General features: G+C 37.6%; 1 protein-coding gene across 6 annotated transcripts in view; it reads right to left on the bottom strand.

Annotated features, from left to right (window-relative positions):
- The window catches only part of KCNIP4 (potassium voltage-gated channel interacting protein 4), a 466,196-nt gene that overhangs the window by 223,641 nt on the left and 214,823 nt on the right, over positions 1–27,732 (bottom strand). The window contains exon 1 of one of the 6 annotated variants that reach the window (XM_013960001.2): positions 7,465–7,543. The exons of 3 other annotated variants lie outside the window; for them this stretch is intronic. Coding sequence is in view for 2 of the 3 variants with exons in the window: in XM_013959995.2 (XP_013815449.1) it covers positions 5,371–5,470 (100 nt within the window). In the remaining variant the exon portion in view is untranslated. Of the gene's footprint in view, positions 1–5,284; positions 5,576–7,464; positions 7,544–27,732 lie in introns of those variants that run through there. 2 more of the 6 variants (XM_013959995.2, XM_013959999.2) reach the window with 2 other exon arrangements.

Here is a 27,732-nt window from a genome sequence, read left to right as displayed (position 1 = left end):
CTGTGATAAGCAGCCTGCTTGTCTGAGGGTTGGTTTGTTTGTTTTTTTTTTAAGAAAGGTTAATTATAAACCTGTAATTTGCAAGAAGTATTGTATTGATAATTTGGATGGTAGAGCTCTTTACCCACTGCTTATGATATGGAAATAGCAGTATAAATATTCCATACTAATCCTAACCATCTATCACTTCTGAGTGGCCAGCGCCAGCATGGGTGAGCTGGGAGGCAGCACAATTTGCGTCTTGCAGATTTACCCTTGCTTTATTTGCAGTTACAGTGTTTACCTCCTTTTGATCTCCGTGGACGTAAAGCACTAGAGAGGCACACTGTCATCAGCAGTGACAATTAGTTTGAGAAAAGCAGCTCTTCCGTAGACACTGAGCTGAGGCCACGAGAAGGTTTTTCAGCGACAAAGGCACAGCTTTCCCAAGACGCTTCTCAGTGTCACACTGCTTAAAGCAAGCAACTAAGGGCTGACAGCACCTATTGCAAACTCCCTTGGCTAGCAAGCTGCTTTATTTATTTACCCATTTCTATCTGTATGCAGGACCTGAGTCTTCTGGTATGAAAGTAAATAAATAAATAAAAACACGGAAGAGAGCTTTCCTCTTATTCATCCTGTCCAACAGTGGTCTGCTGGCCAATCATGCAGCATGCACATGCTGGCCAGCTGCTCACGTATGCATAGCTTTAAATCAACTACAGCACATGTGTCTGTCTACAAATGACTTACTAGTGCTGTGTTTGGAGCAGAAACATTTACTCAAGGAAAACTTCACTGGAGTGCTGTGTTAAAGATTTCTATCTACTGCTCACCCTCTCAGTATTTGTTTTAACAGCTGTTTTAATTCAATTTATCTTGTTAAATATGAAGACATAATTGAACAAGTTATTTCTAAAGAATGCCTGAAATTGCCAATATCAAATTCTCTATCATCTTTCTTCTTTTGCACACTCTCAGCTACATCTAATCATTTCACATATCAACCTATGATTGCTTTCGTACTTCATAATTCCACACATAACTCTTTTTGACATCAAGGATAAAGGGTATATCATATTGATCCTAAGCAAGGCAGAATGGCAGAAAAGCCCTATGTTTGTTACAGGCTATTTCTAGTATGAAGTGCTGGTGACTGCAAATCCTCTGGAATGAATATTTGTCCATTTCCATCCACGGACATCACTGTGAAGAAGGGCTTCACTGTGCAAGTGCTGAAATTCCCAGCAGATCATAGCTTGGATGACAAAACAACTTCAGTGGCTGCTAATTTCAGAGCAGCCACAAGTAACTGAACTGACATTTCCAGGCATGTACAGTCCTTGTTAAAAGGAGCACCAGGACATCTGCATTCATCTTGAACTACCACAAACAGCTCCCTGTGCAGCCATGGTTTGGTTCTGCTTTCTAGCTGATGAACTGGAACGTGTCAATAACCAGGGTTATTAAAATGGGATAAGAAGCTCACCGTTTAACATCGTTCAAGTGATTCAGTAATTATGTCAATTATTATAATTTTAGCTGTAAAGTTCTACATAAACTACCACCCCCATTCTCTGGGCTCTTAAGGAAGGTTTTTTAGATACTATTCTTGATACTATCATATTAGATAGATAGGAATAATATAGAAACATGGAAGCCACATTTCACAGCAACACAGATGACCACTTCTATGCCAGTTTTCCTGTTTAGCTTCATTAGAGGCATTAATCGCTATGAATATTTTCTATCACTCACATACTTTACTTTTCTTCTCCGAACCATAACTCTAATGGTGTAGGTTTTAATGCTCGCTTTAAGGAAGAGTGGGTTATTTTACAATTTATCTGATTACTAAGTAATTTAGCTTTTGAAAAACAACCACATTTTCCAAGAAACATGAGGACATAAACAATTTAACTTAAAAAGGGCTGATCTGTTGATGCTTCAACCACTCTGTCACTAACCATTTACCCAGAAAAACTGCTATCGAGGGAAGATGTTCACATTCAAAACTCCTCCCATACCTTGATCAAGTTCATATCATGTTTATATAAGATCACAATCCTTTCAGAAGAGTATTAAAAGTATAATAAATAACATAAACTGATATCCTGAATATAGTATAATCATAAGATGTTAACATACTATATATTTTATTTGCTCAGCTCTTGTATCTAATTTTAACTGTGAAAAACTTGTAAAAACTTGCCATACAAAAAGAAATATAATTAATTTTAAATCAATTTGTACCTAGGTGTCAACATATTTGCCTCATTAGGAAATGTCTTACATATAAGATACTACCATATTAAAATTTTAAAAAATAAGTTTATTAAGGAGAACATAACCTAATTTACAAAAGGTTAAATATTTAACCTGGAGATAAAATCTCTGCAATCCACGACCCACAAAAGTATAAATCTATTCTGCTACTTATCACTTTAGGAGCTGTCATACAATATTAAAAAGATCTGTTTGAAAATGCTTCTTCTATATCAACAACAGAATCACTCAGCAGTTGGAGGCAACTGGACAAAACCACAGAAAGCACACTGTCACTTAGTTCAGTACATCAAAAAATTAATATAAGAATATCCAATTTTTATTCTGCAGGTTTTATTATTTTCATATATACGATGTCCTTGCATGCTATTTATTATACACAGTTTGTTTAAAGATTTTGAAGAAAGCAGACTACTACTCGCACTTGTGATAGTTATTAAGACACTAAAATGAGGAAAATGAGATTTTGTTATTGAGTTAACGAACTGCACCTGATTCTTTCAAACTGAGTGTGGAACTAGTTCACAAAGTTCAGAATCATGATAACCCAGTGTGGGAAGGACGACGGTTAGCTTCAAGCTTTTGGTACCAAGAAGGGCTAATTCTGAAGCTTAGATCTCTACATAAGTTTCAGTATAATTTAGAGGGTTCAGATTTAGCATCCTGCTTGGGTCCAGTGTATTATAGATTATTACTCAATCTAGGGATTGTTTTCAGATAGATGTAGGTCATATTTTATATGCCATATGCATGTAAAACCATTGGTTAGTATGAAACATGCATATGCAGGGACACATGACTCTTGGGGACAAAAACCAAAAAGAGGTATCGCCTAACCAAAACCAGACAACTGCAAACATCCTTATAACAAATGACATTTTTCAGAAAACTCCCACCCACATCTTTACTGATTTATGGAAAAGTACATGGATAGTGTGAGTAGACTTGTAAAATTCATTTTTCTTAACATTCTACTTAAAAGTTTCTGTAATATTTGCACAATTTTGTGGGGCATGTACTTTTGATTATATATGGGTGTAATTGAATAGACTTGATACTTACAAAAATCATGATGCACAGTTTTTTCACCTTCCTAGTGAAAGCGTATACATTCTTTTTTCTATTGTGATTAATTCAGATCTTTAATCCTCAAGTTTAAGAAATACACGAGTAACAAACCTACACTGTTCCTAAACTACAGGAAACTAAATCCATAAGTACCTGCTATCTAAACCCCATTTTCATACATCATTGTTTATATCTATTGTTTGATTTCCACATCATGTTATCTTTTATCATTCATAGCACTCGAGCACCACTGAGGAACGAACGGGGCGTAGGCATCTTCCTGTGGTTCACCTAGCGGGCATGCTGCAAAGTTGTACCGCACGAGGCAAGGCACAACTTGTGCATGCACATGCAGACTGACGGTTTTGTGGCCACTGAAGCAGACAAAATAGGCAGCTGCACAATAAACTTATTTCTTACAGAAACTTTACTACTGCTTACAAGCGGCTCCCCTATATTTCTAATTTTCTTTGCACTATCACCTTCCCCAGCCACACACACATATAAAGCAAATACTAAATTTTACTGTGGAATCCAGCTGGATGTGCGAATCAGGTTCAACAGAACATACAGAAACATGCCAACCAATGTAAAAAGCAAATATTCTTTTTTTCAGACTCTCTGCAATGTCTAATGCTGCTGATAAGTTTTATCACAACATTTCTGGAGTTGATTTACATTTCTTTTTACTATTTAACAAAAAAAGAAAAAGAAAAGCAGAAGTTAATACATTCAGAAGGAAAGCTCTCTGGTGTCTTTCAAACCAAATATAATGCACTCTATGGATACATAAACCAACCTAAATAATCTTCTTTATAAAAATGCATTTGCTAACACATTTTTCTGAGCGCCAGCCGGGTTTTCAGAAGCTGTAATTAATACTAGTAAGTCTACACATTTCAAAACACAGCCACAGAGAGAGAGAAACAGTTCTGAGTGAACTTCCTTGTTTAAAGTCTCTTGAAGAAGAGACTGCATTTCTTGGAAGGTTTACATAAAGCAGGATTTCTTTAAATCTTTTCATAAGGGCAAATTTTGCTTAGGTTCTTACTTGTTAACACATGAAACCACAATCTCTTCGTCAATAAAGTTCCCCATTTCAGAGGTATAAGTACATACACTGTACCCAAAGGCTAGCTTGCAGGAATATTGGAGAATACAGTATTTCTTTAATATTTGAGAAACAGAGACTGTGTCAGCCTGGAATCTGATAAAACAGTAGGACACACTGAATGTCATTACATTATCAACCATGCTGCAAGCAGGGTTTTTTTTAACTACTCATAAGGTAAGAATAACAGTGCTTTCAGAAATCAGGTAAAAATAATCAATATGCCACTAGCTTTAACTAACAAAAAACACATGTAAAATACAGCTTCTTATTTCCCATTTTTACTGTTTTGTACACAAACTATATTGCTAAGAAGCAAGGAGAGGATTTGTCTAAGATAAACAAAGCATCAAACAATAAAACTTGCACCTGATTGTCCTAAGTGAACATTAAAGTTGCTTATTTTGAATCTGAGTATTGCAGTTATTCCTCCCCAAGCACATTTAAAAATTTTAACAGTAAATTAAATATTCAACAGGTTTTTGAATACTATAAAATATATATGTATACACAGATAGACAGATATTTTAACAATCCCAGCCCAGAAGACTAGTTCTCACGAATAGGTTATAAGACAATTTTAAGGCAATAGAATCATATTTGCATGTTAACATTATGCAGTCTGGTTTGGTTTCAGATTTACAGATGTAAAACAGGAATAAGGTATGCAGATTTTAAGAAATTTTTCTCAGCGTAACCTCTAAGTTTACACTTGCAGGGAAAACATTTGAATTGCTCTGCTATTTTTCCTGTGGAAGAAAATCATCACAACTTCAACATCAGCAACACGCAGCCCCTGAGGTGCACGGCAGGCTCCAGGTGGCTCCGGTGGGGTCTTACCTCTCGCTACAGGGGCCCCTGGCATCGCTGCAAGAGCAGAGCCAGAACCGAAACATCCGCGGGCACTGGCGAGCACGCTCCCTTACCTTCTAAACCTGCTTCAATCAGCCCAAACTGTTCCAACACTTTAACAAAAAGCACAATCACGACCAAAACCGCTATCATTTCAAGCCCCTCCAAGTTCATGATGAGCTAGGTCATGGTCTGACCACAGCCACTGAGAAAAGTGCTCTTCTGCCCGGCTTTCTTTGCAAAGCCATGAAACTACGTTAGGGAGGCTACGGCGAGGGAGCGGGGAGCGCGGGGGGAGCGGCGGGCGGGCGGGCGGGCGAGGCGCCCTGGCCGCGGCCGGCAGCGGCGGGCGGGTGAGCCGCGGCCCGGCGGGACGAGCCGGCGGCCGCGCCCCGACCTGGCGGTTGCGGCGCGGGGCCCGTGCGGCGCGCGGCCGCGGCGCTGTGGACAGCCCGTTGCCAGGGCAACGCAAGCTCGGGGGGACGCGGGCCCGCAGTGGACACCCAGGGACAGAAACGGCCGCGCACCAGGGGGGCAGGAGCAGCTCGCAGGTGGCTAGGGCAGGGGTGATGCTGAAACCAGAGCACTTAGAAACGCGCAGTTACAGGAAGCTCGTACCGGACGATCCCCCCGCCCCGACCTCCGCTAATTGCGGGGGGGGGGGGGAATTGTGCTGTAGGTGAGCGTTTGATGGGGCATGACTTTTCAACTTTTCAATTAGTTTCTCATATTAAAAAACTGCCTGAATATTGTAAGATACATTCTGTTCCCTCTTGCAGGTAATACGTAGCATTTTATACATTGCAGTGTTTTAAGAATCATCTTTGTAATTAAAAAAAAAAAAAACCAACAAACATGAACCTCTTTAATTCTGTTATCGCATATTCCTTTAAGGTTTATTAAGTATTCAGGCTCTTCTGAGAAACAAAAACTAAAAAGGACAGATTGAGAGGGAGAGAGAAGAAAAAGCAAGCTGCTTATTTGTGCTGGTCTCTCACTTCAGTAGCTTTTGCTAAACAAAATGTTTTCCACGTGGTTAGTTATAGGTATATGTATATGTGTTAATAACACATATACAAAACACAGGACACAATTTTAGTATCTTCTACCAGTAATGGCCACTGATACATGTACAACAAGTTGCAGTGCTGGCTTTGTCCCACATAGCATACAATGCTATTCACGATCAAGGAATTACTATTTAAATCCCTTAATAATTTAATATCGAAGAAGGAATTTACATTAGCAAAACAGTGGCTCAGTTACAGCAGAAGTGAGCAGCGATACAACTGCAACAAATCTAATGCTCTGGGGCAGAATCCTGTCGTCCCCCCCGCCCCCAGCTGGCACCAACCACTGTCCAGGGCTCTTTTTTTTTTTCTTTGCTTAGATACAAATCAAAAAAAAATTCATTATGTCATGTAAGAGCTGGCAGCAACTTTTAAGTCCCCACTTACACTAGAATTATGATGGGTGTTATCATTATTGAAATCAATGGAGAGAAATGGGGAAAGGAGGATTAACTGATAGGTACTTTTTTTTCCCCTACTGTAGATAGGTAAATCCATACAGCTTAATGTTCATGTCACTGTTCTGTGTGCTTTTGCTGGGGATCTGACTTCCTGAAGCTGCTTAGACTTTTCTGTCAAAAATCCTATGGTTTGATAATCCACCTTAAAGATTTTTACTTCGTATTTCACTGGCTGTGCTTAGGACACAAGGCAAATCCTTTAGTTTGTATTTGTTTCATTTCTGTAGGCTACTTTTCCCTGGCTCTTGTTGCCTTTATTCATTGCAAATTCTTTCCTTACATTCTTCTTCTTTCTCATTTCTTCCTCACTTCAAACAAGGCTAAACATCTTTCCCCTCTAAGCTATCTTATCAATGGCTTTAAGAACAGTAGACCCAGCTCTTCCTGAACCGGGGATTAAAATGGGCTTATTTACCATTATAAGCAATGTAACATCTGCAATCTCTGCACCTTTCACCAGGATGATAGTTACAAATTGCAACTGGGTGCATATAGCATTGCCACCTGAACTGACATATTCACTTTCATTAATTGATTTCATTAAAATGTGTCAGCTGAACTGAAAGCACACTGAACTGAAGAGTAAACACTTGAAAAAACACCCAATATTTGCTACTTGCACGACAATAGCACTCACTATTAATTTGAGTGAGCTGAGCCAGTCCCCGCAGTAGAGTCCTGCACGAGACAGCGAGGCTCCCGTGAAGGCAAGGACGTGGTGGGGGCCTCCCGAGGGGCCCAAGCAGATGCTTCCAGGACAAAACAGCAGCGGTGCAGACAGGCCAGGAGGTTTTCATAAAATTTTAGGAGACAGAGGAATTAGGAAGCTCTTCTTCCTCTCTCCTAGCAGCCACGTTCACCTCCACGACTGTGGGGGAGAGGAAGGTCTAGGACTGCTCCCGATGCTGTAAGAGGGAGGGTCAACCAAAGAGCCAAGAGGAGGAGAGCGAAAGCGGAGCTGATGGTGGTGGCATCTGTGGAAAAGGCAACTGCAGCTGCCCCACAAACTCGGATGTTGCTGCTGGCAGCGGTCACAGCAGCCGTCACTAGACAGATGGGGATGCGGGGATCAGTGGTCTGGGATCGGCCTCCTCAACCACGGGCAAAGTGGACTGTTTGTTGTCAGAGGTATAGGTCTAATTCATGTACATCTAATGCTGACTCTTCTTCCCAGGTACAACAGAGAGAATGTGGAAGAAAGAAAGGAGGCAGTATTATTCCAATTTTACAGATGGTTGCCAAAGCATGGTAAAAATAATCATTTCCAGGAAAAGCCAGGAGTTTGCTAGAAAACTGTGACTAACCTGAAGTTTCTCAAGCACTGTGAACCAACCATGAGAGTCTCCTTCTCTATTTTTCTCTCATTTTAATATACATACTATTCTGTTAAAGAGTCTTTCTGTCATTAGGTCAGTAGGTTCTTTAGCAAAATCTGATAAAACTTTACAAAACAGATTTTTCCTGCAGGAAGGCAAAATACTAGAAAGCTATGTCTATTCCCAGCCATATCTGCTTAAAAATGGAGTTGACTCCATTGACAGCTAGAGTCACAAACTGCATGACATAATTATTTCTCCCTCCAACTACCTTGCTGAAACCATTGAAGAGGTTTGCTTATTTTGTCCTTTCCTTCCACTGAAAACAGAAAGGGATCTTTATCACATAGTTTTACCAAAATACAATGGGAAGAATGCAGCAAACATACTTATTGAACCCTTGTTTTCTCTCCCATCTAACTACCCCAAACTTAAACCTTGTGGAATTGAACTTGGAAAATCTCTACAAGAGAAGTAGGAATGAAGGAAACAGGAATGTAAGGAAAGATACTACTGCATAAATTACCATGCTATATGGGTGTTTTATACATAAATGCATGTAGCTGGGTTTTTTGTATGTGTAACTGCAGATAAAAGGTTTCAGCCTAGAAAGTGTTAAATATGCTGCCTTGTGTTCAACAAAGCATTTATCAAACTGTTAGTTTTTAACATAAGAGTAAAGATACTAACTTGAAGTCACTAGTCCTATTTGGAGATCGGGACATATCTAAATGGTCACTTACAGAAAGATCGCTTAGCCTCATTCCGGATGGAGCTCTAAACCACAATACAGTGAATCTATTTACACTACTATGACTAACATCCCCAACACCATGAATCCCACTGCTATTAATTAATGTTGTATATGATGAAATGCTAAAGTTAGAAAAAGATCCAGTCAACTTGGCCTGAAAAGTGATGGCTGGTTTTACAGATGGAGTCCTGGCAATGCTTAAATTTCTACTTCATGTTTCATCTTCTTATCGCCTTTCTACTGATGAAGTAGTTTATGAGAGCCTGACTTGTGTAAGTCAAAATCAGTTGGATTTGGTTAAAAAATTGAGATTAATAATCTGAGCTAACCTTGATGAATTTGCATAAATCAAATGATGGGACGCACCCCAAAACTGCTACAGACTGGGGGAGGCTATCATTGCCAGGGGGTGGTTAGCAGTAGAGCTTAATAACCTCTGGATGCAAAAGAGGACGTCTAGGCACAGCAAGAGAAAGCTGAAATGAATAGCAGTAGTGGGAGTCCCATATCATACATAAAGCCTGAGAATAGCACCTCTAATAGAAGCTACAGTTTCTTGATTTTGACTGAGAACAACCTAAATAATATTTTTAAGCATACATTTGATGAGGGTAAAAGTTAAGTGACCTAAAGCCATGAGATTGCTTTAAAAGTGATGTCTTTGCAACTTACTACAAACACGAATATTTTTCTCCAATAAGAACTACTTTGAAAAAGTATTTCAATATCCAATAAAATTCTTCAAAAATTTACTCTGAGCAGATACTTGAAAGGAATTTATATTTTTAATCCTAAAAAGGGGTAAAACTTCTTTTCCTTCTAAAATAGAAAATGGACCAGAAAATCTTGATATATCACAAGTAAAGTGTATATACTTTATCTGTGTGGCTAACCTTTACTAGACACCTGTTTATCTCCTGTTTTCTATCACTTAAGCTTGCTACTAGCATAAGAAATGAGGAGAATAAAATAAAACTTAAAAGGTAAAGATTTTTTTTAAATATAAAAGCCAGTAAATCTTCTAGCTCATAAAATCAGTGAAGCAAAAGCAGCACAAAGATACAACCTTTTCTTTTTAATTTTGATCCTTTGAATTTAATCCTCTTTCAGTAAATAGTTTAGTAAATCCAAAGAATAGATATAAACCACTGTGATGCATTCAGTCATTATAAACATTAAATCTTATAATGGACTACACCTTGCAACTGTCCTCTAGGCAGTCAGCCAAACTGCCTTGACTTTCATAGGATCTTTCCCAGATTAAGAGCTGGAGAAAAAGACTGTAGCAATTTGCCATTATAATATCTTTTTTGCACATTTTTAGAAATTTTGTATGCATTTATGTCCAGAACCACATGTTCCACTTTTTTCACTTGTCACAACTCGAGGAGTTGTCACATTTCATTGATGCTTATGTCCTCTCAAAACAAGACTGCTTCCAAGCCCCATCTGAAAAGCCATGCTACTGATATTTACAGCTAGAGTATGATTACTCCCTAAACATGCATTTCAGCCATATATTCCCAACAAGCAGTGATAATTTTATAGGCTGCCATGGAGGATGTATTTCACTTAAAGAATCTCCATTCTTGGGAAGGTGGCAAAGATGAAGTCATGAAACAGAAATTCTAGCTCTTCACACTTAGCATTATATTTAGATGGTAATGCATGAATCCCCTATCTTTAACAGACCTGACTAAAATATGAAAAAAATGTGTACTACAGTATTCATAAGCAGGCTTTTCAGAGACTCAGTGACATAAAACATCTTCACAGGTATCCAAGTAAGATGCAGTCTAATGGAAAATTATACCTGAAGCTCTGGATAAGATCATGACACTAACTTTCAAAAGTTTTCATTTGTTATAAAAAGTCAGAAGTAGCATAAAAACTGTCAGTATTCCAGTTATTCTAAATAGTCTTTTGAATAGTCTTTAGATATTCTGGAAAATGGAATTATATTTCAGGTCTGTCCCTTTCTACACAGTGAAATTGTAACTCCCTGAATCTATTAATGTGTATTTGTAAAAGTTGGTGCAGACATCATACCAGCTGTGACCATGACCATATGATTCATTAGAAGACAGAAGTTAGCCTTTTCTTATCATGTGGAATAGAATCATCTAGATAACTCCATCTTTACTGGAAATCCTTAAACCCCATTAAAAAGCAAAAATCATTAAAAAGAAGTTCAACGTCATAAAAAATGTCAAACCACAATATTTTAAAACTCCTGGTGGAAACTGAAGCTGCAAAATGCTTCACTGTTGTAATTCCACTGTTGAAGCTCAACTTTTCTCATGATTTGTTTATGCTATCTATTTCTTAGCAAGATTTTTTCTGCTAAGAAATCTAATGATTTTTCAAGTGTTTGCACTTGAGGGAACAGATTGATCATTTTCTAAACTACAGGGAAAATCCTGTCACATAGAGTTTCAAGAGAGTTATTAACTATCATTTGTAAAACTCCTATGTGTCTTTAGCAACAAAGAGCTAATGCAGCAAGCTTTTATTTCAAATTTTGAAACAGTCAGTGTGTGTCAAGGGATGGTGTTTTATAACATTTGCTTTGATTCTACCTAAATGATACATGGCCTCAAACGTTCATGCTCAACGTCTGCCACAGCTGTGCAATGCCACGGGTGGCCCCAGCCACCCCAGCAGGTTAGATTACTAGGCTTCACCAGGCTGCTTAGTATAATGCGACCCACCCTTCCATTAAATGCAGCATGCTTTAATTGTTCAAGAGACTGCATCATTCTGCCAAAATGCATGCAGGTTAACTCTCCTGAAATAAGTAATTTCACTGAAATTTCTCTAGCTGCATCAGTCACGTAGCCTTTTAACTGGGATATCATCTCTTATCTATTTCTCCTTCTGTGCTCTCAAATCCATGCCATACCTAACTCTTCCAGTACAACAGGTCCAAGATTCAGTGTTTTTTCCTGTCACGTAACTGAAATCTTAATTTAGACTTTCATGTTTTTGCATCTCAACTATTGTGACCTCCTCTTTTCTGTCCTTGACAAGTGCTGTCTTGCCCCTCTTCTTATACACTCAGAATAGTGCTGCAAAGATCATTGTTCTGGCTTGTCACTCCAGCTGTCTCAGCCCTCCCTTTACATTTCTTTAATGGATCCACTTCATCATAGACAAAACATTTGCCATCACTTTCGAGGCCAGTTGTAACTTATTCCTGCTATGTTTGGACACTATTGACATTTAGACAATACTGAACACTAAAAGCATTAATGCTAGCCTTACTTATCCATAAATTAAATTTTATTCATAAGAAATGTTGCTGTCTCTAATATGGCCCCTTATGAATGGAAGGACTTCCCTTAATATTCTGAAATACCACTACTTCTGTTCTCCTTTAAATTCCTCATTAAAATAAATTAATATGAAGTCCATAATGTCCTGCCAAAACCTCAGAATTTAGAGTGCTGTGGTCATTGAAAAACACTCTACCCATAATAGTGCTTGTCTGCTCTCCCATCTCTGTTACTTCTACCTGAGGACTCATTTTATTCTTAGATGTTAGGTGACTTGGAGGTGTTTCTGTTGACTTTATATAACTATGTAGAGCTTTGCTTACTGAAGTCCTAAACCATATCGATAGCATCTACAGGGAAAAGAAGTACAGGCAATGATTTGTAAGAGAACTGATATTTAGCCTAGTGGGATATGAAAACTGATCTACTGATCTCATTCTTCACCATCCTCCAAAGGCAGTCATCACAGTCGAATTTTTTGTCCAGTATTAGGAGAATTATTAGTTAGTCACTTTCTACAAGACTCAGATCTAAGGGATATGTATGCATGGGAACTATAGTTCTACTCACGATTCGTGATGCACGTCTCTGAAAGACTTTGCTTTTGTAGAACAAGGCTAAATAAACATAAGCAGAGATTTCTAAAAGCAGCCAAGGCACTCAGCACAATTTGTGCTTCTAACTTCTTAGGGTCTTTTTGAAAATGCCTACTCAGAAAATAAGGCTATATATGAATTAGTAAATTAAATGTTAAATGCAACTGTTATTTTGATCCACTAGCAGAGAATGGCTGCATCCTCACTTTACATCCCTCTCATCCTCTAATGAATGGCCATGGGCAAAGCCACAGGCACAGTCTGCAAGGAATAGTACCTGGCCTGTGCCGACTCCTGCACCCTGTCCAGAGATTATTTGGGAGAGCTAGCACAGGCCAAAAGCATTCCAGGAACTCTTCTAATAATTTAAGAGAGTAGATGATAGTATCTCAATGTGCAAGAATGTTTCCTGGCACTGTTTAATTTACTAGTCTAGACACAGTCTAAGCTTATCAGCTGCATTTTAAGTGATTCAGTGTAATAATTTGTGAGCTGACATAAAAGGAAAATATCTCAAACTTCCAGAAGAGCTACTCTAATTTTGAGCACATGCATTCAAAAGGGTAGCCAGGGCTGCTTTAAAAGTCATAGACCTTGTAGGTCTTGCAACCAAGAGAAATCACTATGAATTTACCATGTAAAAAAAAATTACTAGTTAATCATGATTTTAATGACTGCAGTTCTATCAAAATTTTGCTAGGGTGATTCTCCAGATTTACCCAATCTGAACTTCACTGAGCCTGTCATGCTGCTTTTATCAGGGCATTTGTGACAGTACTGGGTCTAAGGCAAAACAATTCAGACTCATTCAGATTCTTCATTGCTCTTACAAATGAATAGTATGTTAAAAAGGTTACTTCAACAGCTTAACAGCAAGTTTTGTAAATACTACAGAAAAACAGAATTTGAACAGGGCCTTAATGCAGGTTAGTGAGCTAGTTTTGAAAACATTTATAAAGAGATCTCTATGAGCATGAGTAACCTCACAGAAGTACAAAAAGCTGGAAAGCAGCCTTCATGATTGTCACAACACTGTTAATAATTCAATTACTTCCGCACTCTTAGCTTTTGCTCTTTTTATGTGATCATGAGAGCCTGATGATGATAAAACTAATAGAAGGAACCTTCTTTTACAGAACAAGGAGAATTTCTAAAAACTTTCTATTACAGCTTTCTGCAGCTGTAAATGTTAAGTAAAGCTTTAGTAAACTAAAAGTAGTTTCCAAAAATCATGAAAAAATAAATGACTTGTAATTTTCTTTTCAAAGCTGTGGGAAATTGTCTTCTCCCATGGACCGCTTTTTAAGATATAACAACTGCAATTTTTTTTCTAATAAATAGAGAAAGGAATACTATACATTTAATTGTTGAATATAGGAAGTATGTGAGGTGGAACATTTTAGAATTGTCTTCCAAATGTGCTTAATAAAACTTTAACATTCATCTCTGTTTCTACTCAGTACCGTCTCTTTACCCTAAAAGTTATCTTTTTTCTCCATGATTATTGCCTTAAGATTGTTTACATGACATCAGTCATGGGATGAAGACAACTCAGCAGTAACAGCTTTAAGCAAAAACAGAGATAATGAACAAAAAGAGTTTCCTCAACATAAAGAGCAGTGGTCTGCACATACACTGTGGGATTCGGAGTTCATCGGCTCCTCTGAGAGGTGCCGTTAGCCTGGAAAGACCCTTCACAACCATCAACAGCCAGATCGCAGAAACTTAGCAACTACTGCCAACCCTTATTTTCTCTAGAAGCACTTAGCGCTGCATGATTACAAGTATCACTATGTACTGATAAAGCATTCATACAGTATGTGCAGTTATTGCATTTGTAAAACCACATATAACAAACTATATAGATATCTCAGCAAAAGGACAGTTTTGCTAGTAAAATTTATTAAAACTACGTTAGGGCTTTCTAAAAACACAGTTATGTCAAACACAGCTTTTCAAACCCTTGTCCAAGATTATAATCTCATCAAGAAACTATAATGAGGGATTACCATAAAAAACAAACATTATGTAAGCTTGTCTCCATCACTTCCTTTTTTTCCTTCATGCCAAAACAGGCAGATGTGCAGTTACTGTAATACGAAGCATATGGGTGCTTATACTTTTGAACCCAGAGCTCTGGACAGAGGGTAAGAATTTTATCACACAATGTCAGCATTTGAGTGAGGTAAACATTTTTGTCCAGACAGCAAAGGGGGAAGACACACTGTTAATCATTAGAAATACACTCTGCTCTTTGCTGCATTTTTTGCTGCGTATTATTTGGAAAGCTGTCAAGCTTCCTGGGGGCTTTAGCCATGAACATTGTGATAAATATGCTTTATCATAAATATGTTTAGCAAACATATCTATCACCTCAAAATTAAGGACTGACAGAAGAGTTCCTCCAGTTCAGCTGATGCAGCATGTGGATGTTAGCCAGACTTTTCCTGTTAATCCCTCGTTGGTTCATTAGTAACTCACTGCAGACAACAAGTGACTTTTATGCCAATCAACAGTAAAAAGTCACAAGGAAGCCTAGCTCACACATCTGTGGAAAACAGCTTGAGAAATTGGAACAAGACAGCATATTTTAAAGTTCTGCTTAAAAAAACACTGCCACCCAAAATAAAACAGAAGCAAAGAGCCAGGGAAATGTGAAGCCACTGCCTACTGAACCTTACAGTCTGACTTGGATCACAGCGGGCTGTTTGAGCATGTTTCTAATCTGAACAGGGAGCTTCTACTTTCAGGAAACCAGAGTTTTCCCAGAAGTGGTTAGCAGGACAAACAACACAACACGAGTGACAAGCTCAAGTGTCATTTTCAGGCAGGTTACACAGAACTAACCAATGTCTATGAAGCAAATGAAGCAAACTGACAGGTATACCCAGTTTCCAAGTCTGTTTACTGTAAGCTACCCAGAGGACTATGAAGGAGCCCAACAAGTTTGTTTTTAACATCTTGACAATCCCTCTCTAAATCCTTTCCTGCAGCCCTGCACCTCGTAAGAGCCCAATGCATACGAGTCCATGTTCCTGAGCCAAGCTCACTGCAGGTTACAAAAGTCAAAGTCTTAGTTGTGCTAGGAGCTTTGTTTGGATACCAGCGTGATGCTATTACAGAAATTCACTCAAGGGTGCAGTAGGGTGTCTGAAGAACCAAAGGATACTGGGCTATTTTTCACATGGTGAAAAACCATATTACAAATAACTTACATCAACCATATATCCAATAGTAATGTTGGCCCCATTGATGCCCAATGAACTCTAAGAAATGAGGGTTATTTTAAACTGACTGATAAGGATTGATGGCCATTTTACAGGCACAACTTTACATGAATGACCATGTATGTTAGCAGTCTCAGCAGACCGTCTGCATTAGGCTGGGAACCTAATCTAGTTCAGTTGCATTTCTTTACAGAATAGGTTTGAAGCGCCTTAGTGCAACAGTCCAGAGAGACATAAAGTACTGACATTTACTATTTAAATGAGTGGAAGATTTCAGCGCATAAAGCATTAAAACTTGGAGACTTTCCACAGCACTAAATTCAGTAAAGCTAATCTTAAATTAATAGGGAGAAAATACTTCTTGTTATCTAAACTCTGTCTCCCTCTCCTGTCTTATGCAATATACATGCCCCTATTATTGTTTACTTTCTCTATTATTACACTCTTTGGTATCAGGTGAATAATTTTCTTTATAAAATGGTCATTTACATGCCCCCCAAATTACCATTTTCAATCAGATTATTATTTTTAATTGGTTCTTTAGAGCTCATCACGCTATGCCTTTTGAAAGCTGCTTTTATATAAATTTAGATTTGTTGCACTGGAAAGATTAGGTCTTGATGTATACCTTTTCCATGACTTTCTGCAAGGTGGACACGCGTTTCAGTGTGAGATGGTAACCTCCCAGTTGGCTTGTACATTTTTGGAGCAAAGAGAGACCCATCAGAGATGTAAAGCACACACAAGACATCAAGATTTGTTTACACACTGATCTTTAAAAAGTGACAAAAGTTAGTCTTTAAAATGTGTCAAGAGTGGCTTATGTATCAGAAATTGTTATGACTTGTCTGTGAGTTCTTGTCAGATGACAGAGACTGTAATTTTATGTAACTCTTGCAGAGATATATAAAAACGATTCTCTGGGTATCACGGATGCATCATTTTCCGTTATGGCAATGCAACATTACATGTGTCTGAAAGGGACATGAAAGATTAATTTTGTTGTAAATTCAATATCTTATGGAACACCATATGTAGTCTTCATGTTTTAGATATATATAAATTAAGAACAAATACAATTTGATTGTATTGAAACTAGTATTGAAAACTAACTCTTATTTCCTTTTGCTCTAAGCCTGATATAAATGTTCCCACATTTGTCCATCTTAGATTTTCTCTAACTCTATGAAGTAGTGAGCTCCCTATCTTGTAAAAGAAAAATCAATGTTATTACAAATGAAAATGCCTAGAATAGTCAGTGAAGTGGATCTAAGAGATCAAATAAGTTCAACGTCATTCTAATATAACACACTAAGATGTTTGCTCACAGATTCAAAATGTGAGTTTACTATTTCAAGACACAAATCTGATAGGTAAGTATGTCAGCTTTAGGGATGATCTCTAAAGCAATAATCTGTAATGTGACTGATAAAACTAACCCTGAATTCAATGAGCCTTTTACATTTAGAAATAATAGTTTCATTTACTATTTATTTATCCATTGCACTATCGACTTTACCATGGTAAGTTTGATGCTTTCATCAACTGTCATATTAATTTTGGCCTCTTTATCAGATTTGATCATTTTCCAGTTCACACTGGACGTCTTTCTCAGATATATTATGTTGCAGCAGCCAGTTCCGCACTCCTCTAGACCTGACACCATCACTATTGCCATTGGGCATCTCAACATATCTGAGGTTAAGAATGAGCCTTTCATTCCTTTCTTAAAGTCCATATTTTTTCAAGCTTGAACTTTAGCATGACCTTGATTTTTGCATTCCTCCATTTATATTTGCATTGTTTGATAAATGATTCTATCTGCAAATTCAAGGTAGTTATTTTTCTGTATTCGAAAGTAAATGCTCTACTAAGATCAGACTGCCCTGTGTTCTGAAATAGTGTTCCTCATGGAAAGTCATTGAAGGAATGTGAATAGAATCTAGTTGTATTAGAACCTCTTTTTTGGTGCATTTAATTCTGTACATCTAATTACAGAAACTGATACTGTAATTGTCTTACAGTATACCTTTATTAAATTGCTATCATACTGTAGTATATGTTATCTGATCTTTAGTAACTTGGAGCCGAGTACACTGCTAGCAAGTATCACATTTGTACTGAAGAAACAACCACAGCAAAGATAAGTGTAAGATTTTACAACATATGGTTTTTACTTCTAGGTAATGAATATGCTTCATCACGCGTCTTGTATTTTAAGCTATTAATGTTCTGCATATATCATGACCTTCCTACTAATTCACAAAGAAGAAATGTAGTTACAACATCCCTGTGAAAAATCCACGTTGCTTTTTAATTTTAGTATCTCATAAAAGTTCCAAGAGAAGCCAGATAATATTTGCTTTGCTTTTATCTTCACCGGAAATATATGACAAAGAGAGTTCAGAATGTTCCAGTGAGTTTGGAAATGTATAACAATATGAAATACTACATTTAAGGCACCTCAGTTGGCAAAACACACAACAAAACCAAGCGTGACCACTGAAAAGCCTTACTACTGTTAGGTATTTCCTTATTTTGTATCTCCTATTGCCCTATCTGAATGCCTCATCAGTTTTTTGATTGATGCAACAGTGATATTCAAGCCCTGTGCTCTCTTCTGCCATGAAATGACACTAGGATCTGTGCAAATTTGTGTGCGTGTGTGTGTGTGTATGTGTATGTGTGTGCGTGTGTGGATAAACTAGATCCATAAACAACCATAACTCTATTTTGCACTATTTATGAGAAAGTAAAGATAAGGCGAAGATGACTGTGAGAAGTTGTCTGTTCCCCAGAAATAAAAAAGAACAAAGAATTAAAAGTTATGAGTAATTAAAAAGCACACAGAGATAAAGGAAGAGAGCAGCTACGGACAGATATGGTACGGTTCAGGGCTCCAATTGCCCAGGTCTGCCACATTTAAAGGATACACTGTCATGAAACGAAACATCAACCTTTTTCCCATGAGATATTTTGCTACCATTATTCTCAGAATTACAGATAACAGTGAGTACCAGAGCCCATATTATTTTCTTGCATTCCTTTGAAAACATATAAAAGGACTACCCAAATAGCAAGGTCAAGCACTGTAAAGATAGGCATCAGAAGCTCTATGTTGTGTATGATGTCCCCGTAAAACCCTCTCACCAGCCCCCTCCCTGTCAGTTTACATGACAGAGGCAGAGAGGCAGAGAAAAGGTTAATTTCCACATACTACCAGGTGATAAAATATTCTGCAGAGTAAAACAAAAAAAATTTTTTTGAATGCTTCCTGTCACACAGGAGGACTTAAAAATTTGAAGAAAGTAGATTGTGTCTGCACTTTCTGTCTGGAAAAGTGCTAACACTGAAGATGAGTTGGAAACAAGATGAGTTGGTTAACAAGAAGGTCCTTGAAAGTCCTTCAGAACAGTATTTTGATATCTGATATGAAAACAAAAAGGTCTAAAACTGAACAGAGCTAAAGAAAGAGTAGTATGGAAGAAGGAAAAAAGGTTCTAAAGCACTTTCTTTTCCCCAAATTGGGAACTGGAGGGTTTAAATGGTATCCTGAGACTGCTATTCTATAAATAAATTTTAGGATTTAATTTAGACTCAGGTATGAATATAGCCTTATCATTGTACAGGAGTGCTATGCAGTTAAATGTATACACACCTATACACACCATATGGGAGTGGGCAGTGGTAACAGTCACTAACATTGTACATTCTTCTTTAGCCTTATAAATGTGTTTCAAATATAAAAGTCCTCCTTCATAACTTCAGCCATTCCATATTTTTTTCCATCTGAGGAATATTCCTCTTAAGTAATACAAGGATTTTGCATCATATGAGGAATCCTGAGCTCCATATTTAACGCAAACAGCAAGCTCAGGCAGAGGGAAACCACAGGAGCAGAGATCGTCATGAGTAGAGAACTTCTCCACAGAAATTTTCTACGGTGATACTGATGGCTGGAGCAGATTCCACAACCTCTTGCTTCATATGAGGAAGACAACCCACAGGACGATGGCAAAACGAGTTTGCCAGTAACTTGTTTCCCAATATGCATCTGCTCCGCAGTGTGGGTTTCAGTACTTCATCAGTGAAGGGTTCTTGCAGAGCTGAGCTCTGGAGCGCACATCCATTGCAACCCAACTTCTACAGAATCCTTTTGCTTATCTTCCATCTCCCAGCAACACAAGCAGGATTTTTCCCATGATCCTACTTCTAGAAACCCTACAAACCATAGTGCAGTGATTTTTTGATGCCTGTGGTTCTGCAGTTTGCTTGTCATGGCCTGTGAGTTTGACTATTTCCTGAGCTTTCTGTGACCTTATTTTGAAGCAATGTTTTCATTTCATTGCTTGCAGCAGTTTTCAGTATAATTTTTCTTCATCTTCTCTGGCTATTTTGTGTCTTTGAACTATTTCTTGCTCACATTGCCAATCACTAATAGCATGAATCACTCTGCAGCTTCCACTTTTGGATGAGTTCTCATTGGTCTCCTTTGTCATGAGTGCTAATCACTTGAAATATGAACGTGAAATTCCAAGGAGAAAGTTTGTCCCTGCTTTTTCCAGGTTCTTTTCCAAACTGTTACTGCATGCTAAAGGCTGCTTCGAGTTCATTACATAATTCAGAATCATCATTCTTTCTGTTAAATTATTCAGATTTGCTATGAATCATTCTGTAACTAGACTCTCCTCTTTGCATCTTTGATAACGCTTTGCATACTTAGGACTTTTTTTTTTTTTTTTGCTTTTCTGTTTCATACACTTAAATATCTGTCTAAATTTTACAGCTAGAAATTAAAGCTGGCCCACTTCACACAAAAAAATGAGGCAAATGCTTTCAGCAGCTTAAGAATTCAACTTGTGGAGCAACTTAGTTAATGGTGATAGTCTTAACTCTTTCTGGAAGACACTGTCTTAGACTTTCCTAAGTTCAGGGCTACAGTCAAAAATATTTGTTCTGGATTATTTAAATCTCCTGATTAGAACAGACCACTTAAAACATCATTGGCCAAATTCCTGAAGCTTCATATCTCTCTAGGGCAACCCAGAGAGACCTCTAAGCTGATTAGGAATTTTCCAGATGGCAGATTCAACCAGATGATACTGCTCATGGTTGCAGCTGAGCCACAGAGTACTATCTTTTGACAATTTAGTTGCGTGCCAAATGACAGTGATCTGAGATAAATTCTTTATCCACCTGACACATTAACCACCTATTCCTATCCCTCACTGTTGGATTTCCAAGCTGGGGTGGGAAGTGTGTGAACCTTTTGTCCTCACCAATGCCACACGACTGACACGGAACCACAGGACTGAAACACCTTCAGGACAAATCAAGCACATCTGCTGCCCGTATGAAACTTGCTTTGAGGCTAGAATTGGTCCTATTAGTGCTGCTGTTACAGCACCTCAATATGAATGCTAGATTACTTACAGTCATAATTAAACACAGTAATTAGACTAATAATGATGAAATAATGTAACTAAATTAGATCTGCAATTATTCCTTCCCTTTTTATTTATAAAATTGTTAAAAAATCCAGTCAGAATTAGAAACCATACATACAGTATGAAGATGATCATTGGGAGAGCAGTCATAAGCAACCTTGAACACAGATCAGCAAAAAAAAGAGAAAAGTTTAAATGAAATACCAGTGTAACTTTTTCTACACCGCCAAGCAATGGATGGATCAGGCATACTGGTATATAATACAAGGAATCCTGTTTGAATTCATCAAAATACAGAAACATACATTCACTCCTCAGTAAATAACATATGTGTATGAAACTGCATGTAATGTTCTAGCCATTCAATATCAGGGTTCAATTCTACTATTTACATTCAATTATGGATGCATATACTATCTTCATGCATTAGCAATCATAACCTAATACACTTATAAGGACAAGGATTCCTTTCAGGGGAAAAACCTCGGTATGCAAAAAAAAAAAACCCAAACAAAAACAAAAACAAAAAAAACCCTCAGGGTATTCCTCACAGAGTTTCATATAATCTTTTTCTTGTATAGGAGAGCTATATGGGATCTAAAAGCTAACCTTTTCACAGATTTTTAGGTTTTCACTCCCTTTATTCTAATCATCTTATCAGGAATTCCTGTTCCCATTCTTAGTGCTGCTGATGAAAAGTAAACTGGATCCTCCTGCGATGGCTCTGCAGACACAGGCAAAATTAACTTTCTTTTGGGACTCAAACGATCACAGTAAACATCCTAAGCTGCTTCTTTAGGTATCTCAGGAGCAATATTTCCACTAAACCACTGTGCAGACATAAATCATAGGTTCTTTCATACTCCTGCTGGTGGACAAGGATTATTTTTCTGGGTCAACAGAAAGGATTGCCTCTGATTCTTCTTCCCTCAAATGACTTCTTAAAGTTTCTGAGAGTTTAGTGGGTATATAGTTTTATCTGTTTTTTTTTTCACTTTATTTCTCACTGTCTTGTCTAATAGCTAATATCTTAAAACACCTTTTGAGCTTAAAAAATGGAGAAAGAATCACCAGACGATTGGAAGCTCTGCTGTATGCTCTAAAATTTCTAATATCTTATTTCATCCTCTACCTGCATGCAAAATCTTTCTGGCAAATCACTCTTTGTTAGGAAATGGATCTGTCCTCGAAAGTATTAATTTTTATTAGTTCATCACCAAAAAGAGGTATGACATGCTTCTATCAATAAACATCTTTTTTTTTTTTGGATTAAATATATTTTTTAAAACCTTCAGTCACAGTTAGGACTATAGCTAAGTGAGTGGTTTGAACAGTAATCCTAGTCTGTTTGCATAACTAACCATAGCAATTTTCAGATGAATTGCGATAGAGGTTTTCAGTCCCTTCATCTAGCTTCCATCTTTAACAACAGTCAATAATTGCAGTCTGGAGTTAGTCCACCATACAATTTATTTTTTATTTTGCCCGTAAAAAGTTTTGTTGAAATAGCTCTGATGGAAAAAGGCAAAATCTAGCCACAAGAATCGTTAAAACAAACTATTAAACACATATTCTTTGCTGTGGTTTTCCAACATGATCTTTTTGATAGATTAGTCATTTCTACAAGGAGTTTTTTCCTATTTCCAAAAAACATACATACATACATAATATGCTCATTTTGACTACACTGAGAACTGAACTTCCATGTGCCTTCTTCACAGATCCATTCACACTGTATATCCTTGCTAGGTGGTCTTACACTTTAGTTAACTAAGACATGAACAAATACAGGATAAAATGCTACAAAAGAAAGCCCAAGATGTAGCTTATATGATTATTAAAAGCTTTAAACAAACTGCTAACTTTTGTGACAATACCAAAGTGCCTTGCTCTCATAAGTACAGAGAAAATTCTGAGGAACTATTTGATTAAATATTCAGGGAGTCTCCAGAATGCCTTTTAAAAATATCTTTAGTCCATATAACTGATAATCCATGAATCCAAGGTACCAAAGTCTATGGAGTTCAGGAGTACAATGATACACTCCTAATCTAAATATACATGTGCCAGCTCTAACCATTATTTAAGTTCGTGAGGTCAGAATAAAGCTGATTCTTTTTCTCAATCAGATGTTAATTAATGTGTTTAGTAATTGCTTAGTAATAGTGGTGTTGAAAAGTCATCAATATTAGGCATTTCACACCTCCATATTAAAAAAAGCAGGTGGACTGTAAAAAACTAACATGTGGCATATCACAACCTGATACTTATTACTACCCGATACTAGGTATGAGAGCTTTTGAGAGATATTCCTATAATCAAAAAAGTGCTATGCCCAGGGAAGGTTAGTAGACTATCTGGTATTTTTCCTTTCATGTGGGAACCATTTTCCATGATCCAGAATAAATTCAGAAGACATTTTGAAAAACTGCACAATTTACAGGGAATCATTCCTCATCCTGATGACTTACATCAGTGAAACTTGTTCTGTGCATGAAACTCTGAAGTCTGTCCTAGTCTGTCCTATTGCCAACTCACTACTTTATATTGATGCAAAAGTACTAAAAATGTCAAGGTAAAAATTTAATATAATAATTATCTGAAACCAGAGGAAGATGTTCAGAGATACACCTGGGTCTGCTGAAAGCTAAATACATATAGAACTTACACTTCAAGTATAAAAAATGGGATCACTGAAGTTGAGTGAACTCTTGGAAATCATGACTTATGGAAGACAAAAATAACAAAACAAAAGATGTTCTTATTGGAAAGAAGACTTAAAATATACCTTGGGAAAAAAAAGATATGAGAGAAACACTTAATAAAAATACTTTTCAAAGAATTCTGCAGACTCAAAATTATAAATTGTAGAATTTAAGGGATCTCAAGAATCCAACTAGTCCTTTCTCTTGTATTATACTGATATCACTCCTGACAGACATTTTAAAAACATTAAGAAATTAAAGCCTAATCCTGCCCTGAGTACTCCAGCACTTTGTAATTCCACAGAAGAGTTGACCTCCACCCCAGCCCAATATTTTCCCCAAATCCCCCAATATTTTTTGCTGTTATTTGAGTCCATTTATTGTCTTATCCACACATCTCTGTAAATCTGTCCCTCATAATAGTCAGGTCTGAATCTTTGAAGAAGTAACTTAATTTTCATATGTACTTTCATATGTATCTTGCTTATGAACCTCTGCTGCATTATGTTTTTTTATCCAAAAAAAGAATATCTAAAATGTTCGAGCTACTTTTAAAAACAGTTTTGTAAAAAAGGAAAAAGAAAGTCATTGGGAAACACATTTTTCCTCACAAATAAGTCTAGAAATTTCAGGATCATCCAGAATAAGTTCTAAAATATTCTGCTGTCTGTGGAAAACATAACTCTTACTAAAACTGACTACCGACTACTTTGTTTTTCATTATACTCCTTCCTCTATTGCTTCTCATTTAGGTTATAAGTTTCCCTAGACATTGACTGTATTGTTGTACACATTCAGAAAATCGTATCAGGTATATCATAATCTAAATTGTACATGTCAATAAAATGAAGGAAGGCAACCAAGCTTTCTTTTCAAGTGGAACATGGCTGAACTGAAAAGTCTGATGGTGACATGCTTTTTATTCCATTTGGAAGCCACTATTTATAATTCATTTTGCCTCTCAGATTCAGAACAGCTGAAGCCAGCAAAATAATTCTAGTTTTACACCGTTTAACTAAGGTCAGCATGTGTCCCTGGCTCATATAAATGTATACTGTGATCATGTCCACTGAAAAAAACAGCACATGAAGCCTCACAATATGTTTGCCCATTGCATTGGAAAGGAAAGTCCTACTTAGAAGTTCCACAAATACAGAGAATGGCTGGGCACATTGATTTTGCATTTCGAGCTCTACGTTAGTTGAAAGATAAATGAACTTAGGTGTAGCCATAGCATTCCTGACTTGCTAAAAAAATTACATATCTTGTATACATTATTTATTCAAGCAAATATTTTATGTAGTTGGAATGATTTCATATCTTGTATGAAATAAATCTGGCTTTGATATAGTAGTTTGGTGTGGAAAGCTTTGGGGTGGTTTACTACTCAAGCTGTAACAAGTATTTAAGTCAGGACCCATTTTAAAAAATTTGATCACTACATGTTTCTGACCTCATGAACTCTTCTGGAGCAATTCAGTGTCCCAGTAGAGAACCTGCTTTGTGCCAAGGCAGCTGCTGCCAAATTTTCAACATACAAATTATTCTGCTCTTGAATGTGTTGGTCTCTGGGCAAAGATGAGCCCTAAATTACTGTATCATTGCACATTAACAGTTTATGTGGCTGGATTTCAACTCCACGTACTTTACTGGACACTAGAGAGCTTTATTACAGTGTTCAGGATAAACTAAATGAAAATCAAGCATAGATGAAGTATGGGTCATCCATGAGCAGAATTCAAAGAGATGCAAGAAAGCTGAATAGCATCTGTTGCAGCATCCATAAAGACAGATGGATTTCCAGAGCATCTGTTATCAGGAAAAAACAACAACAACAACAACAAAAAAAACCAACAGAACAGTTTGGCTGAGGTTGGGCTGTGTCCTGTTAGACAAGAAGATACCCAAAGAAAGCGGGCTGAGAATCATCTGGACACACTTTTGGCTTTGCTTTAGGGTAGACCCAATCCCATTTTGAGTGCTGAGAAAGCACTGCAGGAGATTTCATAGAGCTCAGGGGAACAGTATGTATAAGATAATGTCTTTCTTCTCACAGTTGAAAGAGTTCAGCCCAAAACAAGCAAAAAAAAAAGAACCTCCCCCCCACTCCCTTCAATCTGTAAAACACTAAGCAACAAGAGCTGTATAAACATGCGGTCCCAAAGGCACTGGAGTTGGTTCACCATTGCTCTGTAATATATGGTAATTTACAGAAGTAAGAAATGAGTGTAAAATCCTACCAGTTCAGAATGGCTCACATATATTATTTAGTAGTGGAGTAAATGCTAGTATATGAGCATGAGAAAGAAGATGATTGGGGCCAGCAGAAGACTGCAGAACAAGACATCTCTGTCTTTGAAGTTGATAGTAACTTACAGTTTTAACCTCATGATATATGTTATACTTTATGAACCGCAAATGAGAGTGAAAAGACAGCATGAGATATTCTGTCCTTTTTCTTCCCAGGCATGTTCTGGCTTTGCAGCTTGCTGGCTCTGATTTTAGGAAGCACATGGTCATAAGGAACTTCTCCCTGAGGAGCACGCTTGTATTGCTGGAATTTGAGGGTGCGGGACAGATTAGTCTTGTTACAGCTGCCACATAAGTCTCAGCGTGCATTCCTCACTTATGCAGGGGATGACTATGACTTTAACCCTTGTCTCCCAGCCATGAAGAGAAGGAGTTACCGTGTCACGGCTAACGCAGCATGCACCAAAGAGAGCACAGCTATACGCAAGCAGGCACCACAAGCCTGACCTGTTGCAGCACGGGGAAATCTGCAGGACGACTTCAGCGCGGTGCTCTGGGGATGGGATTCCTCTCCCACCGTGGGGAGTACCGCTGGCTACCACAGCTGCGGCTCATGCATCTACAGCAAAGTCCCTTCTACATAATTCTCCATTGCCTTGCAGCCAGTGCAATCATTCACAAGTAAAATGCCGCCTGTCAGAGCTCTCTGCCCATACGGGCAGATACTGCCATCCTTGGATGGTGACCTGGGCCCAAACTGGTCATCGAGGGGAGGAAGAGTACCATTCCCAGCTGCTAGCCTGGAAAGCCTGCTTGCCATGATTCCTTTTTTTGCAGGAACACATAAGCAATTAACACAGATTTAGGCCTTTGTAATTTATTCACACTGAAAATATGCACCTCGTGTTTTAAATAACTGTAAACAAATAAAAACTCCAGCTTATTAAAGTTTAATTCAAATATTTAAAAAACTCCAAACTTTAATTGAAAGCTAGCACCCTGTTTAGACCAGGCTATTTTAATGGGACAGATAATACCAAATAAAGGACATTCACAAAGAGAATTCAGCTTTACATTTCGGCTTGCTTTAACACAAGCTAATGGAGCACCTTAGATTGCCTTTACATTTTCAAAAATAGAAGGTACATGAACAGACACGCACATCAGATTTTAAGAGAAATGAGTCAGGGCTCTCCAATTTTATTTCTTTTCATTGCTCCCTTATTTTAAATTTGAGAAAAGACCTAATTTGTGCATCTTACTACATCCTTATCAAAGTCCTGTGAGTGTAGTTAATCTCACTTTATCTGATCAGGATAACAGCAATAATAACAC

The sequence above is a fragment of the Apteryx mantelli genome, chromosome 5 (genome assembly GCF_036417845.1).
Source record: "Apteryx mantelli isolate bAptMan1 chromosome 5, bAptMan1.hap1, whole genome shotgun sequence".
Lineage (NCBI taxonomy): Eukaryota > Metazoa > Chordata > Aves > Apterygiformes > Apterygidae > Apteryx > Apteryx mantelli.
The sequence above is the reverse complement of the archived record's forward strand: the minus strand, read 5'-3'. Positions and strand labels throughout refer to the sequence as shown.